The 19,911-nt window shown below is 39.5% G+C and overlaps 1 protein-coding gene across 1 annotated transcript; it reads right to left on the reverse strand.

The window, feature by feature from the left end:
• Positions 1-511: 511 nt before the first annotated feature.
• Positions 512-18,355, reverse strand: LOC134217730 (zinc finger protein 431-like). The gene is given in 6 exon segments (XM_062696540.1): positions 512-730; positions 733-746; positions 811-944; positions 1,424-1,828; positions 16,666-17,930; positions 18,194-18,355. Coding segments are annotated over 6 exon segments (2,010 nt in total). The 5' UTR covers positions 18,225-18,355; the 3' UTR covers positions 512-569.
• Between the last annotated feature and the right edge of the window lie 1,556 nt (positions 18,356-19,911).

Here is a 19,911-nt window from a genome sequence, read left to right on the forward strand (position 1 = left end):
ATAGGCGCTGATTGGAATAAGGGCACAACACGGTACGCGAATTCAATTTACAATCCATCAGTTGATAACAGTTCGTTTAAAACTATTATGCTGGAGGTAAATGCTTTCTACATCCATGAAGATGAATGATATTTTATCCCACCTTCAAGTGATCCTCACAAGCTTTTTTTGGAAAAATATATAAAGCTCTTTTAGTGGAATGTATTCAAGTTGAAGTTTTTTTTATTGAATTCAGGGCACTTATTAACGTCCATGTAATTCTTTCCCATACCCCTTTCTGAACCGAAAAGTAGGGAGCTTTGATATATGAAGATTTAAAACGATAAATGTGCTCAACCACAAATTGGCTAACATAACCCTAGTATCAATTACGTTTCAACTTTCTTTGAATACTCCTTTGAGACAAATAAATTTGATCACAAAAATCAAAAGGGGAGGCAAAAGACCCGGGCCGGCCTTAGTGATTTGAGTCAAAAGCATTTGTTTGGTCATCACTATGAATAAAAAGCAATTTAATTTATCATAAACGTATCGTATATCGTATTAAATTACAATTATACTTAGCTTCCTTATCCTTCCAAATACTCGATTGCGTAGTTTTCTGCATCCACCATATCGTTCAACTCATTTGAGCCATCCGATTCGACCATTGCCTCCGGTTTTGATTTACTGCTGTCGTTGGTATGCGTTCTCACGTGTTTTGAAAGATCTGCTCGATATCTGAACTTTTACCACAGTGACGGCACCTGCAATTGGTTCCATTATAACACTTGGATATAATCGAGTATACACCATCATCAATTAACTCACGCATATTCTAGTTCGTCTGAATGTTTTTTCATATGTTCCTTAAGATTGCGCTGTCTGACAAACGATAAACTGCATATTTTACAGGTATGCGTTCGTTTATTATTATGACTATCCATGTGCTCGACAAAACTGACCTGCAACATATTCATTGTAAATAAGTTAATTATTCTAACACTGACTGAGAAAGAATTAACCACTGACAAACAAACATGCCATGCGAGACTGTTCTACCTTGCAGTTTCCACGGCGACGTTAACAAATTTGCTCGCGCGTAGGAGCTCAACAATTGAGATATGGGAATAATTCTATCAGCACTAATGGTATCAATGATTCTGCACATAAATTGTGTACAACGACTCGAAATTCTAGTATACCTTTTAGTTGGGAAATGGTCTACCCAGTAAACAATGGGGTAACGAATATTGAATCCCTCAACTAACTTTGAAAATAAGGCAATCAACCTCACTGTATACATAGATTGGTCCAATCAGTGCTGAAAAGGAGTCCGTGTACGTCAACGAAAAACGTCGCGGTCGACGTCATGGCTGTGTTAACGCAAGTACGCCTCATTCGTGTGTCTGCCAATGGTTAAAAGCAGTTGTAGTTTACTTACCCGATACCGGAAGTTCTTGCCACAAATGTCGCAGCAATATCGCTTTGTGTTGGTATGGACGAATTCGTGCATTTCCAACCGTTGCTTGGTAGGGAATCGCTCTTCGCAGTACTGGCAGTGGAAGCTCAGGACGTGTTTCGCCCTATGCTGGTAGTATTTGGAGTAAGTTGTTGTCTCAAAGTTGCAGCCTTCAGACGCGCATTTCAATAGTATTTTTGAATACTTTCCTCTATGGATGGCATTTTCTCCGCTCCGCTTAACTGTTGCCAGTTTATGAGCGGACGCCAAATGCGCACTCAACTCGTTATGCGTGCTGTAACCTTTACCGCACACTTCGCAACGATAGCCCCGCTCTCCGGTATGTTGCCGTTCGTGTGCTTGAAAACTAGTTTCATTTGTAAAAGACTGAAAATAAAATAATTTATAATTAAATTGTACAATGTTTTACGTAACTGAATTTGCTTAGAAATATTTGCAAGGGAAGAAAACCCCATATGGTGCAATAAAATTTGATTAACAAGTTGCATAGCAAAGGAATGAGGAATACGGCAGAAGGGTAGATGACTCCTTATTTAAAGTCATGTGTTTGCCAGGAATGAATCAGATAGATCATTCTTTTAAAACATGCGTTCAAACACAAATGATTCGACAATAAAATTATTTTTAAAGCTGTTTTAGTATAATTTTTGTATTTGCCATGAAACGAATGCTATTCCATTTGATGATTAATTATTTTAGAGCGTCTTAGGGGAAATGCTACAAGGTTAAAAGACTATTATTCTTCCATTTACTTCCGAAGATAACAAACACTGAAGAAGTTTCCAAGTAGGAAACGAAATGCGTATCTGATTGTTGATACATAAAAAAAAAAGTTAATAGTGGAAGTAAATGGAAGAATAATAGTCTTTTAACCTTATTCCATTTGATTCTCACAGTAAAATAATCTGAAAATTAGCCACGACGGAAATCCTTACTGAATGTAAAATTTGGCAACAGAATGTGTATTAGATCATAATTTTCAATTTCTGTTATGTAAACGATAAAATCGTTGATATTTCCATTCAATATGACTTAATTTTACATGCGTCAAACGGAAACCTTGTTGTAGGAGAACGTGGCTGTAAAAAACAAATCAAAACAAATCCCACTCCATTTCAAGCGAACCGCAGCTGGCGCTTATTTTATTCATATAAGCATCAATCATATTGAAATATTTGAATGTTTGTACAAAGTGGCCCTCATAACGCAGCATTTCATCGCTGTAACTCAATGATTTTATAACATCCCTTCGAGAAATCTGTGATGTATTCAGTATACTTAGTCTCAAACCTTTACGTCTCGAAAAAGTTTCCGTGTCATGTAAATTTAAACGATAACTTCAGTCTGATGAAGAATAATCAAATCGACAGAACGCTTAACTTGATACTCTTTGGTCGGCTCGCTTTTAAGAAGTTGAAATGCACGAGTGGCTAACGAGGTGGCCTCTCACTCTGTGGATTGAAGTTCGATTCCCATGTTGGTCGCATTTTTTTTTATTTTCTTATAAAAATATAAACTCGTAAATTACAGCACGTGTAAATTTAAAATAACCTATAACCTTACGTTGCTTAACACGGAGGTCAATTTGTTACATCTACTTGAACGGAAATTTACAGGTTTCGTTCGAACTGTAACATATAACATTCCCCTGTAACATATAACATAACTGTATAACATTCCCCCGAAAACCATTCGCCAGAAAATCGTTCCCCAGAAAATCATTTCCCAGATTTGTTTTTAATACCTTTAAATAGTTGCTATAAACCTGAACAATCATTGAAAAAAATTTCCTTATTACATTCACACCGTTGACCGAATGACATGAATGGTAATTTCTATCTTATTGATAAACAAAAGCGAAAAAAAAATTGCAATGAAACACTAAACACATGCTTAAAAAAGTTGACAAATGTGTACATTTATGATTAACCTTATTCCCGGCAAATGCTAAAAGTAATCTTCGTGTGGATGGAGAATATATCACAATTTTGCCTTTTTCCGAGCAAATGCGTATTTGAAAAGAATAAAAAATCTATTCTATTCTTTATCCTTATTTCGGGCATATTCGTGCTATTCCAGAAGGAATGATTTACTCATTTTGTTTTTTTTTTTCGGGCCTATGCGTGCCTCAAAAGAAGGAATAATCTTCTTTGTTACCGAGTCAATGCCTTAAGGGCCGATGTCCACAAAGCGTTTTTTCAACGCTGCTTGCACGTGGCGTTGAAAAAACGCAGGTGTGCATCGGTGCGGTGACGCTGCGTTACCGCTTTTTCCCGATACACATCTGCGTCCTTTTAACGGCGTGTGCACCCAGCGTTGAAAAGACGCTACGTGGGCATCGGGCCTAAAAAAGAAAGTCATCTATTCGTGTGCCTTATTTTGGACACAAGCGTACGTAACACCGACAAATTTTAAACTCATTTTCTTTATTCCGGGAAAATGCACCTTTTAAAAAGAATTGACTTATTCACCTTATTCCAGGCAAATGCGTGGGTGGTATTCCACAATCAAGGCGTGCTTCAAAATAAGAAGAAATTTACTATTTCTGTTTTGGTCATAACACCATGTGTGGTCTTGCGATGGGACTTCTATATAAGGCTAAATCACATAAACCTGAAAGCTCATAAGGCAGAACACGAAGGGCATAAAAAATGGGAAACCGATTTTAATGGATGAATTCACATTTGACGTTAATAACTAAAATGAACCGATACCTTCATGCGAATCCTTGTTGTCTTTCAATTTTTATATGGAATTCTCATTTTTTAGTCTGCACAGGACAAGAAATTTAGAGTTAGCATAGAAAGGAACAATACTTTATTGCTCTTGGTTCTTGCATTAGGTTTTTGATTCTTGCCAAGATTACTTCTTTATTTTTTATGTTTTGTTCTCTCTTCTTCCTTCTTTATTCTTCGTTCTTTCTTCCTAGGATAGGATGTGTCAAGTCTTCCTCTTCTTCTTCTTCTTCTTATTGGCATTACATCGCCACACTGGGACAGAGCCGCCTCGCAGCTTAGTGTTCATTAAGCACTTCCACAGTTATTAACTGCGAGGTTTCTAAGCCAGGTTACCATTTTTGCATTTGTATATCATGAGGCTAGCACGATGATACTTTTATGCCCAGGGAAGTCGAGACAATTTCCAATCCGAAACTTGCCTAGACCGGCACCGGGAATCGAACCCCGCCACCCTCAGCATGGTCTTGCTTTGTAGCCGCGCGTCTTACCACACGGCTAAGGAGGGCCCCCTAAGGAGGGATGTGTCAAGTAGTCATTAAAAATCGAACCGATTTTCTGTCACAATCGTTCCGATTTCTGATTGGTTGAAAATGACAATCAATTACTTCGTAGGGCAGCATGTTGTTGGTTTGGCCGTGTTGCTGATTTGTAAAGTTCTAAAAACGTAAATTTACACGCACAAATTATTCTCAAGGGTTACAAAGGCTTAAAACTGTTGATTTCAAGCATTATTATTATTCACTTTTGTGTCATTTTCGATCTCAAAGTTATTATTTCATTAGCAAAAATGACTCTCTGTTTTTCTGTGTTTCGCTTCTCTTACATAAATAATGGATGGAACGGAAAGAAAAACATCAAGTTTTGACACATGATGTTTGGAAGATTTTGTTCCAAATTAATTTGGCTACACTGGCGGCCACTTCGTCAGAGCAACTAACTTAAAAACAACAAGGCAGTCTCAATTGAATTGTCACATCCTATCCTAGCTTTCTTCCTACTTCGTTCTTTATTCTTTCTTCTTTCTTCCTACTTCCTTCTCCCTTTTTCTTCTTCTTTCTTTTTTCTTAATTTTTTCTTCTTGCTTCTTCAATTCTTCCTTTTTCGTTTTACCTTTTTCTTAGTTCTTCCTCCATAGTTCTTCCTTGCTCCTTCTTTCTTCTTCCTACTTATTTCTTCTGTTTCTTCTTCTTTCATTCTTCTTTGTTCCTTTTATTCCTGCTTCATTGTTCTTTTTTGCCTTATTTCTTCCTTCTTCCTTTTTCTTGTTTTTTCTTCCTTTTTCTTTCTTTTTTTCTTACATCTACCTTCGCCCTTTCTGCCTTCTTTCTCCTACCTTCTCTTTTTCCTAGTTTCTTCTTCCTTTTCCTCTGTTCTTTCTTCATCCTACCTTCTTTCTTATTCGATCTTCGTTCTTTCTTCCTTTTTCCTTTTCCTTTTTCTTTCTTTCGTCCCTTCTTCCTCCTTCTTTCTTGTCCCTTGTTCCTTAATCTTTCTTTCTTCTTTCTTCTTCTTTAGTTCTGTTTTCTTGATTTTCCTTCCTTTTTTTCTTTTTAGCTTCTTCTTTCTTCCTCCCTCCTTCCTCTAAGTAACGTAAGAACAAGAATGAAGAAATAAGGAATCCTTCATTCTTTTTTTTTTTTTTTCCAAGTTCGTTTATTTGGTAGGCTCAGGCGTGTATAACACTTTACGGAGCCATGGTTCTTTGTGATATATACAATCAATATCATTTAATTTTTCAGTTAGTAAGAGAGGGGTAGAAGCCAGCGTACTCGTGGTGACTCGAGGTTAGTTTACAATGTTTAAGGATGGACCGGGCTAAGGATTTGGGATCAGGGAATTTCAGCTTCTCATCCGGGTATTTGGCGTCAGGGACGATGTGGCGTGTCGTCGTGCTCGAGGAATGGTTCGACTGGGAGCATCTTCCGGATGGCAGAGCTATGGTGCTCTACGGAACAGAAAGCAGAGACTAAACACACAAAAAAAACTTTGAAAAAAGAAAAAAAAACTATTAGATTTTGATGTCAGAGGCACAAAGAAAACTATAAATGGCCTGCATATAGACCACATCACGATCTCCCAAAACACCTCGAACTTCCCTGAAGGGTTGTTTACCTCGGGCCACAAGGGTATCCAATAATTGCTCTCTGGAGGCGTCATTTTACGAGCAGGACCAAACTACGTGATCGATGTCATCATAACCGGCTCCGCACCTACATAAGTTGCTATCGACAAGGTTTATTCTGTACAGATGTGCGTTTAGTGAATAGTGATTAGACATAAGTCTCGACATCATGCGAATGAAGCCTCGACTTAAGTCCTCACCTCTGAACCACGCTCGCCCAGAAACTTTTGGAACTATAGAAAATAGCCACCGTCCAAGTTCGTTGTGTGTCCAATTATTTTGCCAACTTTGAAGAGTACTCTGACGGACTAATGGGAAAACTCGTTGCTCGAGAATTGTCTATCATAAACCTCACCTTCCTGTGCGCCCACCTTTGCCAGCGAGTCTGCCTTCTCATTGCCGTAGATTGAGCAGTGAGAAGGGACCCAAACAAAGGTAATCTTGAATGATCTTTCGATCAAAACACGCATCTGCTCTCTTATGTTTGTAAGAAAGTAAGATGCGTGCTTAACAGGTTTCATCGACCGGAGTGCCTCGATAGAACTAAGACTATCCGAGAAGATGAAATAATGGTCTACGGGCTGATTGGAAATTATCCCCAAAGCGAAGTTAATTGCTGCCAGCTCAGCTACATTGAAAACACCGAAGCCAGTGGATCCGTTGATGCAAGAACCATCAGTGAAATATCTGTTGTTGCAATTGACATGTTCATATTTTTCAGAAAAAAGTGAGGGAATGGATATTTGTCGAAGATGATCTGGTATTCCTTGAATAGCATGTTTCATGGACAGATCGTATACAATTGAGGAACTGTCGTTGGTGAAGTGAACTCGAGGTGGATTATAACACGGAAGACAAAGATCTGATGATATGTAGTTGAGATAAACTCTCAGGAATCTTGAACGACAAGTTAGTTCAAGCATATTATCGAAGTTATGTAAGACAAGTGTGTTACTTGTCCCACATTTAATGAGTATTCTAAGTGAGAGCTCCCAGTAACGGTGCTTTAAAGGAGTGACTCCAGCAAGCACCTCCAGGCTCATGTTATGCGTTGAATGCATGCAGCCAAGGGCAATACGCAAACAACGATACTGAATTCGTTCCAATTTGATCAGGTGGCAATCAGCTGCTGAGAGGAAGCAGAAGGAGCCATACTCTAAAACAGAGAGAATAGTCGTTCTATAGAGTTTGATGAGGTCTTCCGGTGAGCACCCCACCATGTTCCGGAGATAGAACGTAGAAAATTGATCCTTTCCGGCATTTTGTATCAAATACTCAATGTGGAGTTTCCAGGTACATTTGGAATCAAACACGACCCCAAGGTATTTAGAAGATAAAGATTGGTTGATGTCATCATTCAACAGCTTGAGTTTCAGTTGAGCAGGATACCGCTTCTTAGTAAACACAACCAACTGAGTTTTTGCGGTGAAAACTCGATCCCTAGATGTCTGGCCCAAACAGTCAGATTATCCAGGGTACTTTTGTAATGGTCCTTGCAAGACAGCTGCACATGGACCTCTTAGAGAGACCACGGCATCATCTGCAAGTTGTCTGAGCGTGCATTGTCCTTCCAAACAATTGTCAATATCTTTGACATAGAAATTATAAAGCAAGGACTTAAACATGAACCTTGGGAAGGCCCATGTAACTATTTCTGGAAGTTGTCAGAGTGCCGAGTGTGAAGTTCATTTGTTTTTCTGACAACAAATTGTACAAGAAATTATTTAAAAATACGGGTAGCCCATTACTGTGCAGATTGTCTGACAGTACTTCACTGGAACCTGAATCACAAGCGCCCTTAATATCCTCGAATACTGACGCCACTTGCTCCTTGTGCGCAAAAAGCCAGTTGTATATCTGAAGAAAGCAACGCTAGACAATCGTTTGTTCCTTTACCTTTACGAAATCCAAACTGAGTATTTGACAGTAATGCATTTTGCTCGACCCAATGGTCGATTCTTGAAAGGATCATTTTCTCCAATAATTTTCTCATGCATGATAGCATGGCAATCGGTCGGTATGAATTGTGATTAGACGCTGGTTTCCCAGGCTTTTGAATAGCTATTACTTTGACCTGTCGCCATTCAGGTGGCACAATGTTGTACTCCATGAAACAGTTGTACAGGTCAAGTAATCGTCTTTTTGCGATATCTGGGAGGTTTTTCAGAAGATTGAATTTGATGTTATCGCATCCCGGAGCAGAGTTATTCGATGAAAGAAGAGACATAGAAAGTTCCAGCATTGTGAATGGTCCACCCAAAGAACCGGGATCATTGACTGATTCTCGAAATAGCGGTTCTGCTGGTACGGAATCTGGACAGACCTTTTTTGCGAAGTTGAATATCCATCGATTGGAGTATTCTTCACTCTCGTTGGTGGAAGTGCGGTTCCGCATGTTGCGGGCCGTTTTCCAAAGTGTTGTCATTGAGGTTTCTCGCGATAGTCCCTCGACAAAACGTCGCCAGTAGCTACGTTTTTAGCCTTGAGAAGATTTTTGAGCTTTCTTTCAAGCCTCAAATACTCTTCGAAAAGCTCAGACCTTCCGTATTTACGGAAAGCCTTGAAGGCATCAGATTTCTCAGAATACAACTTTAGTACATTCATCATCCCAACCAGGAGTGGCTGGTCTTCTTATGACGGTTGTACTTGGAACGCGTCGTTTCTGAGCTTCTAATGCGCTTTTTTTAATTAATTCGGTAAGGAATCGATATTCATCCAGCGGTGGAAGAACATCAGTTGATTCAATACCAATATTCACCGCCGATGCAAATTTTTGCCAGTCAATGTTCTTCGTGAGGTCGAAAGGAACATTAACTGGCTCAGATTGTTGATAGCTACTTTTATACTTTTAACTATCGGCATATGGTCACTACCGTGGGGATCTTGGATAACCTTCCACGTGCAATCTAACGATAGTGAATTTGAACATAAAGACAGATCAATACGGCTTTGTTGACCATTTGGTCCTATTCGAGTTACTTCACCAGTGTTCAAAATATTCAAATTGAAATCGTCACACAAATCATAGAAAATAGGCGCTCTATAATCGTCATACGTTTCGCCCCATCCAATACCATGTGCGTTCATATCACCCAATATCAATACGGGAGATGATAGGAGGGAGACTGCGCTCCAAAAATGTCGACGATTAATAGAGGCATTTGGAGGAATGTACACTGAAGCTATGCAAAGGTCTTTATTCTTCACATTTACTTGGCATGCGACGATTTCTAAGCCGGGAACAGTCGGAATGGGAATTCTGTAGAAGGAGTAGCATTTTTGATCCCCAAAAGAACGCCACCATAATGATCATCCCGAACTTGACGAATAATATTAAAATCGTGGAAGTTGATTTCATCTTCAGTAGAAAGCCATGTTTCACAGTGTGCAAATATGTCACAATCGGAATTGCGAATCAAAAACTTGAACACGTCTAATTTATTTTTCAAACTATGACAGTTCCACTGCAGCACAGTGATTGTATCTTGTGGAATAGCCGTATTATCCATCGAAAGATACAATTCCTGCAAGAAGGGGCCATGAAACAGTCAATTGCTTCAGATAACTTTCCACTGTTGGTATAAAGAGGTCAATGATTGGCCTCAATGAATTCGGAATATTGAATAAATTCAAAAAACGGTCCACAAGGTCCTTAAAGGAGATCAATCCTCGCTTGGACGGGGTACTTTTTTGGGAAGAACGAATTGAAGTTTTTCTTCATTGATTCTTCCTAGCCGGATGTTTCTTGGAAACATCGGTTTTGGGCAATGGCGGGAATGTCTTGCTGCAAGATGGATCCAAAGGAGCAGTGAAGACAGGTTGCTTCGGGATTTTAAATAATCCCCCATTGCCTTCAGATTTGGGCAAGCTTTTATGGATGACTTTTGATTTCTTACGGCGCGATCCTGGGAAGACGGTTGCTTCCTTTTTCGGGCACGTGTACCTCCGTAGAATCATCCATATCAGCTGTGTCAGAGTCCAATTCGTCAATGCATATGGAATCATAATAATCACTTACTTGAACGGTAGCTGAAATAGCAGCCTTTGCAGTGGTATCGGCGGATGTGTCTTGCGCTTTAACCATTTCCGCATAAGTCTGCTTGGAGCGCTGTACCAACGAGCGCTTCACTTTTTGGGTGCGCTTTCTGTACACCGGGCAATCTTGCAAACCATGGGCAGGAGCCATACCGCAATAAGCACATTTTGTGGCTTGTTGCTGGCAGGATTCCTCCCGATGTCTTTCGAAACATTTACCACAACGTGGTTTGTTGTCACAAAACTCGGCAGTGTGACCAAGTTGTTTGCAATTGGTACAATTAAATACCCTTGGTACAAAAAGACGCACCGGAAACAACATATTCTCTAAATCGACATATTTTGGGAGCATCGAACCGGCGAACGTCACCCGAAGCGAGCCTGACTTAGAATATACCTTTTTGCCGTCTACCATGGCTGCTGAATGCAATTCCTTGCAATCCAGAATATCCACGGTAGACTCCATTGCGTTCTTTAAGCGGCCTTTTCCCGCAAGTACATCATTGCAAGTCAGGCTCGCTGCGTTGATCACACCTTCGATTTCGACCTCCCGCGAGGGGACATAAACCAAATATTCAACATTGTAGGCCTTGTCTTTAGCAATTTCGTTCGCCACCTGATATGTAGGTGCGGTGATTCGTAGCTTGTTCCTGTTGATCTGACTAAAATCAAGCTTCGTAAAACGACGCGTCAAATCTCGCTTAATGCCGAGAAAGTCTAGACTTTTCACTTTCTGCCGAAAGTAAACAACCCAAGGCCCAGGCGAAGCCGCATGGTACAATCGTGTGCGGACATCTTTCAGAGGACTACCGCCCCCATAGTCTCTCTGCCTCCATTCTCACCTCGCAAGGTGGAAGGACTATTAATTCTTAAACTAACTTAGAACTAATAGCAAATTAGAAAAAATATAAAAAAACTAATTTAATGTATTATAATTAATCCCACTCTGTATCAGAGAGATGGGAGAACAATAAAACAATGCCTTCCACTTATCTGCGCTGCTGCTGTAGGTAGCAGCAGAAACAATAGCCTGCTTCACTGGCGTCGCCAGAAGCAGCTACTTCGCTCGCCGACAGTAATCGCCTTGGATCCGTAGGTAGGCACCACACAATAGACACGCACTACCGAACAAAACCCGCGATGAGACACAGCACACACGTCTGGCTCGTTCGAACTATCGGCACGGAATGAATCCTTCATTCTTGTTCTTACTTCTTTCTTCCTTATTCACTTGTTCTTCCTTCTTTCTTCTTCTTCACTCTCCTTCCTTCTTCATTCATCGTTATTCCTTCTAACTTTTTCCATCTTCCATCTTTTATAATCTTTCCTCAACCTGTCATCTTTTTTCCCCCATTGGCTTCAGGAAATTAATATTGTTCAGCATCTGTTTCACTGGTTTCCCGTGCGAAAAAGCAATATTTAGATGAAATTTTGAGAAAATTAGTTTGTTCAAGAAGGCGAGCGTTACTGAAAATCTCAGAACGCACACAATAAGTTTTTGTCGAAACTGTGAATTTAAAACGCAGGAATCTTCTCATTGATGCATGCCAATCGAAAGATAAGACTTTGCTTCGGCTCAATTGACCAGGGTAAATTAGAAATTCGAATTTGAAGAGACTAAATTGGGGGTGTCCAAAATATGTTGCACTGTCCAAAACGAAGAATATTTTCATTTCAGAAAATGGCAAATTTCACTGATTTATCAATAACTGAAGCTCATTTCGAATTTCTATTTCATAAATAACACTTTCATCTTTGAAATGGTGTCATTTCCGCCCATATCGAACCTGTATTTCAATAGATATAAGCATATATTGGGATGCACTTCCTCTAGGGGTCCAAAATAGGACAGTTACCCTATATAGTCATGATTCGCTGGTTGGGATCCTAATACTTGGGTCACTTTTTAATTGGGCCTCCGCTGGTTGGGTCCTTACACCAAAATTCAGTGTAAACACTGAAAACGGGTTTGGGCATCACTGGACATCATTTGTGATTTTTAAGTCGAATGAAATGATATATATATGATATAATGAAATAAATGATATATTTTGGACATGTACATATTTTGGACAAGCCTGAGCTTCTTCGATCAATTTTAGATAATGTGTAAGAATTTTTTTATCGAAAGTATGATCATTGCATACTTTTACCTCAACTCTAGCGGCTCCTAATGAGAATTCACAAATCAACTATTATTTATCTTTAAAATTACCTAAAATGTAAAGCTTTCTACCAAAGTGCCTGCTGGACGCCAGTATGCAGGAAAACATGCATTATAGGACTCTTCGTAACATGCACCTGAAACACGTTTAAATTGGTTCAAACGGCAATCTTGAGGTCTTGCGGCCAAAGTTTGATTGTAATTGAGAAACTAACATATTCCAATCGCTTAACATGAACTTGAGACGGATGAAAAAGGAGTGACCAAAATGAAGTTATGTTTTTATGCATCAGACATTTATTGGTCATCCCATGTACAACTTTCAGGCTGTTTTCAATTATATCGATAAGATTGCGGAACAATGTTAATTTCTGGTCTAATCTATGTCAGTTAAGCAAATAAATGCATTTAAATGAATGTGGATACGTGTAAGTAGGTCATACCATTGAGATCTGTAGGTGGCCATTTTTAAATTAGGAGAAAATGACTCCGTCCAAAATATATGCATTTTCCATGTCGAAATTATATATTTGATGTCCAAAAAGAAAATATTTCAGTTCGCAGTATATCACAGTTTACACCTAGTAAACGTAATTTACTCAAAAATTGGGCAATGGAGACACAAGACTAATCATAGGTTATGTATTTGGATGAACCTAGTGGTTTTCAATTGGTTTATACTATTCAATCTCGATATATTTCCTAATGAATGTCCTGCGCTTGTCCAAGATACATCATTTACCCTACACGTGTTCAAATGGCTGTCAGTTGACCCAATTAAAAAACCGAATTCGTTAGTTGGGTCGAGGTTGTGGCACAAACAGCGAATCGCGACTGTACCGACTCAGCTCGACAAACTGAGCTGATGTCTGTTTGTGTGTATGTATGTATGTTAGGGTGGCTCAAAAATCGATTTTGCACCACAGTGCACATCTGATTCTTTACCATGTTCTGAGTGTCCTCTGAAAATTTGAGCTCATTTGGAATAAAACGATTTAGCACAAGCCGTTTCAAGTTTGCATGCAAATTAGTATGGGGAAATTTATTTTTTCATTATACTGTTAATGACGCTTCCCCATCAAGCGCATGTTAAAAGAAAACCTACATAGCTAAAAGGGATACTCAACAGCTTTCACTCAGTGAAAACCGCATCTCAATTAATCGTTCCAATAATTAGTAATCGAATTTAATCTATACCGTGGTTTTCTGGAGCTAATTGCATAACTCATCAACAGGCAACATTGCTGCTCGTGGCGCGAAAGGCTACTATGTTGCACTGCACATTTCAGTGATGTCCTCAAAGAAGTTTAACGATCATGACTAAAGATTCGCAACCTGTATTAAAATCGATTACTAATTACTGGGTTGATCAATCAACATGCGGTTTTCGTTGGGTGAAAGATGTTGAGTATTCCTTTTAGCTATGTAGGTTTTCTTTTAACCTGCGCTTAATGGGGAAACGTCATTAACAGCATAAAGAAAAAATAAATTTCCCCATACTAACTTGCATGCAAACTTGAAACGGCTTGTGCTAAATCAGTTTTAATCCAAATGAGCTCAAATTTTCAGACGACACTCAGAACACGGTAAAGAATTAAATGAGCACTGTGGAGCAAAATCGATTTTTTGAACCACCCTAATGTATGTGTGTATGTATACAATTTTTTAGACACATTTTTTTGAACTTTGGAAGCATTGTCCGAATTACTCGCAACACGTTTCGGAGAATCCTGTCCCATTGTTTGCTATTGAAAATTGGCAAGGTCGGAGTATGGATTCAGAAGTTATGGCCAAAATACCATTTTTTATGCACAAAACACGCTAAAAAATGATAATGGAAATGCAAATATCATCTTCCAAAATTAGACGTACATGTTCATGATAGAATTAGAGGCGAAAGTATAGAATTGATAGTTCCGTTAGGATACGCCAAGCATGAAGAATGTTTTTTTATAGAAGTCGATTTGAAAGCGAGCGGAGAGCAATATTTGTGATGGCACATATCACACGACCTTCCTTATGCCAAACTCCCGTATGAAGGGGGAGGGAAGAATATCAGTGTTGAAGCTGCGGAAGGATTTTCTATCGACGAGTACTGTCTCCAAATTTCTAATACGACATCAGCATCTAGTCGAAAAGGATTTTTATTGCACAGTTCTGTTTTTCTCCATGCGTCCATCTCGTCGCAACCAATTTAGCAGCCTCGGAGAGAACAAAGCAGAAAAATACACATTCATATTTTTATTCCTCGAGAAAGGCACCAACACCGCTAAGTGGATTAATCAGGGGTTTTTCTTCTGCCTTCTCCTCATTTTTCTATTTTACTTCTTCCTTCTTTTTCCTCCGTCTTCTCTGTGCATTCTGTTGTCTTTATTCTTCTTTCTCTATTCTTAATTGGGTCCTAAACTGCCGTTATACGCATAATTGTCCCATGTACATAGGAAATCCCAGCAAACATGGGACAAATATGCGTATGACGGCAGTAAAGCCCTATCTCATTTATGTTTGCAAACGATAGTGCATCGGTCAAGAATACATTAACCGATGTTGTATAAATTCTAATGATAGTCTATGTCAGTAACAATTATATTTTTTGTTTGAGACTTTTTTTTTTATTAGCTTTATTAAGGAGACTTGCAGCCCCAGGCTGGCTCGCCTCCGAGGTTGTTTGAGACTGTTTAAGACATGTTTTGGGGTGAGCAACGTCTGTTGGGGGCCGTACACTAATTATGCAAGCATTTTTTCTGGGGTTTTCAACCAACCCTTCGCCCATGTAGGATTTTTCCCATACAAATCATTTTTTATTTATATGAAGCGTAAGAAAACGGCAGACCCCCATTAGCATTAGCATTGTTACGGTGTAATTCGTAGATTGAACACTAGTGATACTCATGTTTTACTTTTGAGATCCTTATCTAGAATGCTATCAGAAATCAAGAAGGGGAGTGGTCCTTGATTCCAGTCTTAAACAAAAATAACAAAAGCATGAGGATTACTACTCCTGGCCACGCCCATCTTCACCGTAACTAGGGAGAGAAAGGAAGTGTTGATTTAGTACTTACTTAACGAGAGGTCACCGACTTAGCGACACCCTCATAAGTACCACGGAGTTGGATTATGAGGAAGGTATTCGTTGGGTCAGGTTTGCCTGTAGCTGGCAATATAACCGTGGTAGATCTTACCCCGTAGCACACCACGTAAAGGTATCTACCCAGAATTACGGGTAGTAAGAAAATGACAGACCCCCATTCTCCCATAAGTGCTTACGTAATAAGTGTACGACCCCTTGCAGAAAAGGCAACATATCAGAACAAATGAACCTGAGAAAGCGAACGTATCAATTCGCAAGGTCAGAGTGACGAATTGAAAACATACTAAAATACGCATTCGAACGAAAACGGGAATGGGTTAATCATTCGAAAGAGTGATGTTCGAAAAATCGAATGGTGAGAATTGGTTCGAACGAAAACGGGAATGCGAATTGGCGATACTTTCTAACGTATCCGCTTCGAACGTAAACAAGAATGAGGGTGATTATTCCGTACGTAAAACCAGGCCAAAAATGTCAAGGAAGCATTTTCCATCAATTTTTGAATTTCAAATTGATCAATGTTCCTTTTGAGTTGGAAGAAAAACTGACGTGTGCAGGATTATTAACTTCATCGTTCCCTGAGGGAAAATCAAATATCGATTCTTCATTTTAGGACCCAATTCTTTATTCATTATTCACTATTGAATCACTCTAACACAGTTGGCACAACAACTCGTATGGTTGGGATTCATTTCATCCCATCAATTTCAACCTTCTAAAACCTTCAGCCTTTCAAGAGTTCAGTCTTTCGTAGGACATCCCATGCACTGATGTAGGAAACAAGAATATTAAATCATTTTTTTGTATATATTTTGTTTTCTGGGGAACGATACATTCTGCGGAACGGTAAATTCTGAGGATTGATTGGTTTCCTGGGGAATAGTATACATATAGAACATTTACTACCATCACTTGACGTGATTTTATAGTTACGTATTTTGACCTCAACAATGAGGTCTTCTTAACGCCAGTCTATTCCATATGTTATGCCAAATGGGCAAGCTTAGAATTTAAAAAAAAATCTGCGATTGAACATCAATCGAAAACACTAACCTTGACACAATAACGACAACTGTAGGGCCGTTCATTCGTATGGATCCGTTCGTGGCGCTGCAAACGAGCTCGAGTTGCAAACTTTTTCGAGCAAAACGAACACGTGAACCGACTCTCCTCTATCGCTTTATGCATACGCTTGTGATTTTCGAACGTTTTCGGGTTCTTTATTTTGGCACCACAAATTTCGCACGTGCGCTCCGTTTTGGAATCTGTCATGTGATATCTTTTGAAGTGACTGTATAAGTTACCAGCTTTGTAGCAACGGAAGGGACACTCCGGACATTTGTTGAGAGCCGCGTGCATCCGGAAATGACGATGCATCATAATGACTGTAGCGATAGCTTTTGTCTCCATGACGGTATCTTTGCATTCTTGACATTGAAAAGGTACCATTCCAATGTGGTCTGGCAAATGCATCTCAAGACTGTTAACATTTGAAAACTGTTCAAGACAAATATAGCACTTGTTTGGATCAGGTTCAGTATCTTCAACTACCAATGTGTGATGAAGTATTTTCATAGTTTTGGATTCCTTGGTATTTTTTTCTGGACGTTCTTCTTTCACTGATATAATTTCTTCGATAGAATTGTCCTCCGAATACCATTCCTGATTATCCGTTACATTTGTAGACTGCATTTCAATTTCTTGCGACAGCAATTCACCTTCAGCTTTCACTTCATGATTGTGTGGAATTGATTGGCTTTCGGTGGTTCTTTCTGTATTTACCAACGGCTTAGACTCAGCTATGTCAATCATGTCAACCAACTCAACCCCACTCATGTTCGCCAATTGCTCCTCCTTTTTGATCAACCGCATTCTTATGATATCTCTATTTTCTCGCAAAAGTTTCTCTGATCTTGTTTCCGACTTCGCCAAAACACCGTTTTGATAATTCTTCAAAAGGTCCCACAATTTCACAACCCTGGAGGCGGCGAAATTTTTCAGCACCTGATTGCTCTCGGCGAACTCCTTTCGAATGTGGTAAGCATAGTCCACCTTTACCAAACATTGAATGCATACCTTTTTGGGCAGCTTGTCCCGCAAGTTAACGCAGATGCCAGTAACCGCTGCTATCATATCCGGTATCATAACGTTCTGCACGCGAGACATCAAAGGGAATAGGGTCGACATCTCGCGTAAACACAATCGGCAGTACTGGTTCACCAACTGACTGTTCGTCGGAATGTCGATTTCCAGCGGGCAAGCTATCACTTCTATCTGTGACAGAGGATAATCCACCGGTTCTTCTGGCTCCGGTTTTACTGAAATTAATTATGTTATACATAATTTATTATGTTATACAATAGGGGTATACTAAACAAAAGAAAAAAAAATATTGCAACCTGATATAAAGTACTTAAATACCGTAAATACTAACTGGTTATCGTTGAAAACAAACAATTACAACTTATAAATTATTGAAAGTACAAGACTCAATAAGATTCATTTTCACTCAAACTTTTACCCACTAAGTCCATTCATGGACGTAATGAATGAAGCACAAAAGAATATACACTGCACTTACCGTACACAATTTCTTCGAATATTTCCTCCATTATGACAGTTAAAACTATCCAAATATTGTAAAATTTGAATTATTTTATTAGAAAGTAGATATTCGCAGAGTTTATGTTATTATTTTGATTTTTCTTATGCTGACAAAACTTTTATTACCATTGCGACGCGACACGTCGCGCTTATCCATGTGACACTGACAAGGGTGACAAGCAGACCAAAGATACATAAACGGCGTGAGGAAACAAAGCACGGAGGTCGAAGTTGGCTCTTGCACAGTGGGTCACAAATGGAATGTGCGGCGATAATATTCAGCCACATTGAAGAAACTGCTTTACTGCATGCCTTTTTATCTTCATTATCACAAAATTGGCTTAGTTGCTCTTAGCTCTGTTGATTGAGAAAAACATTTGATGTTAATTAAACAAGTAAAAAACGGGTTCGGAATGGAGCTGGCTCTAAACAGTTCCTGCAGCGTCTTGATTAGCCACTCTTTGTTAGGTACCTTGTCGCACTTTGTGGCCCTTATGTCTTAACGGCTCGTCACACTTTTTGTATGATGCATCTGAATATTTTGTATGGCTCGTCACACCCTAGGCCATACCAACAACCTACCCTCTCCCGCCTCACCTCTGAGTGTTACGTAATTTATGGATGTTCACATATCCAGATGGCTTCTGACCTTCTCTGTAATTAGCAGCCAGGTCATCTCTTTGGCGGTTTTCCCCGGAAATAAAACTTCACTGAGTGCGTTTTTTAGGTTGTACAGCTAAAAGTTGACGGCGGAAGATCCCGCCGTGGGTACTCCCGCTTGATGGCTGATTTTCGTTTTAATACTCCTGCTTGAGGGCCTATTTTAATCAATCGATCTCTTCCTCGTGCACCATCAACGATGTGCGTTAGTTTTATTCGGATCTGAGACGATAGTCTTCCGAAAGATTCGAAAAAAATGGGTTAATCTATAGCAGCGGTTCTCAACCTTTTTCTTGAGAGGTACCTCTTCGTGTATTTGTATTCATTGAGGTACCCCCTATTTCAATAAGCGTAACTTATAAAATTATCTTGAAAAGTGCCTTTGAATCTATTGAAAATAGACTTTTGAGCATCTTGAAATGGCGTTTCTGAACCTTTTGAAGGTAGGCTTCCAAGTCTCTTGAAAGAATGATTACGAGTTCTAGGGAAGTTTCCGAGGCTTCCAAAAGGAGGCTTTGCAGATCTTGAAATGACGTTGCTGAGCCGTTTGAAAAAGTAGACGTTTTGAAAGAAAAATTCCCAGCTACTCGAAAGGAAAATTCCGACCCACTTGAAAGGGGGCTTCCGAGCTTCTTGAAACACGGCTTTCGACCCTGGAAAAGGGGACTTATGACCTTCTCAAAAAAGGGGCATTGAGCCTCTTGAATGAGGGCTCCCTATCTGTTTTGAAAGGAGGCTTCCGAATCACTTCAAAGGGGGCTGACTGAAAGAAGAATTCCGAGCCCCTCGAAAAGAGATTTCCATGCCTCTTAAAAAGGTGCTTCCGAACCACTTGTGGGGGTTGGCTGAAAGAATTCAGATCCCCTCGAAAGGAGGTTTCCGAGCCTCTTAAAAGAAGGCTTTCGAGCCTCATGAAAGGGGACTTTCGAGCCTCTTGAAATGACGTTGCTGAGCCTTTTAAAAATAGGCTTCCAAGCTTCTCGAAGGTAGAATTCGGACCCCTTTAAAGGAAGTTTGAAAAGGAAGCTTCCGAGT

The sequence above is a fragment of the Armigeres subalbatus genome, chromosome 2 (genome assembly GCF_024139115.2).
Source record: "Armigeres subalbatus isolate Guangzhou_Male chromosome 2, GZ_Asu_2, whole genome shotgun sequence".
Lineage (NCBI taxonomy): Eukaryota > Metazoa > Arthropoda > Insecta > Diptera > Culicidae > Armigeres > Armigeres subalbatus.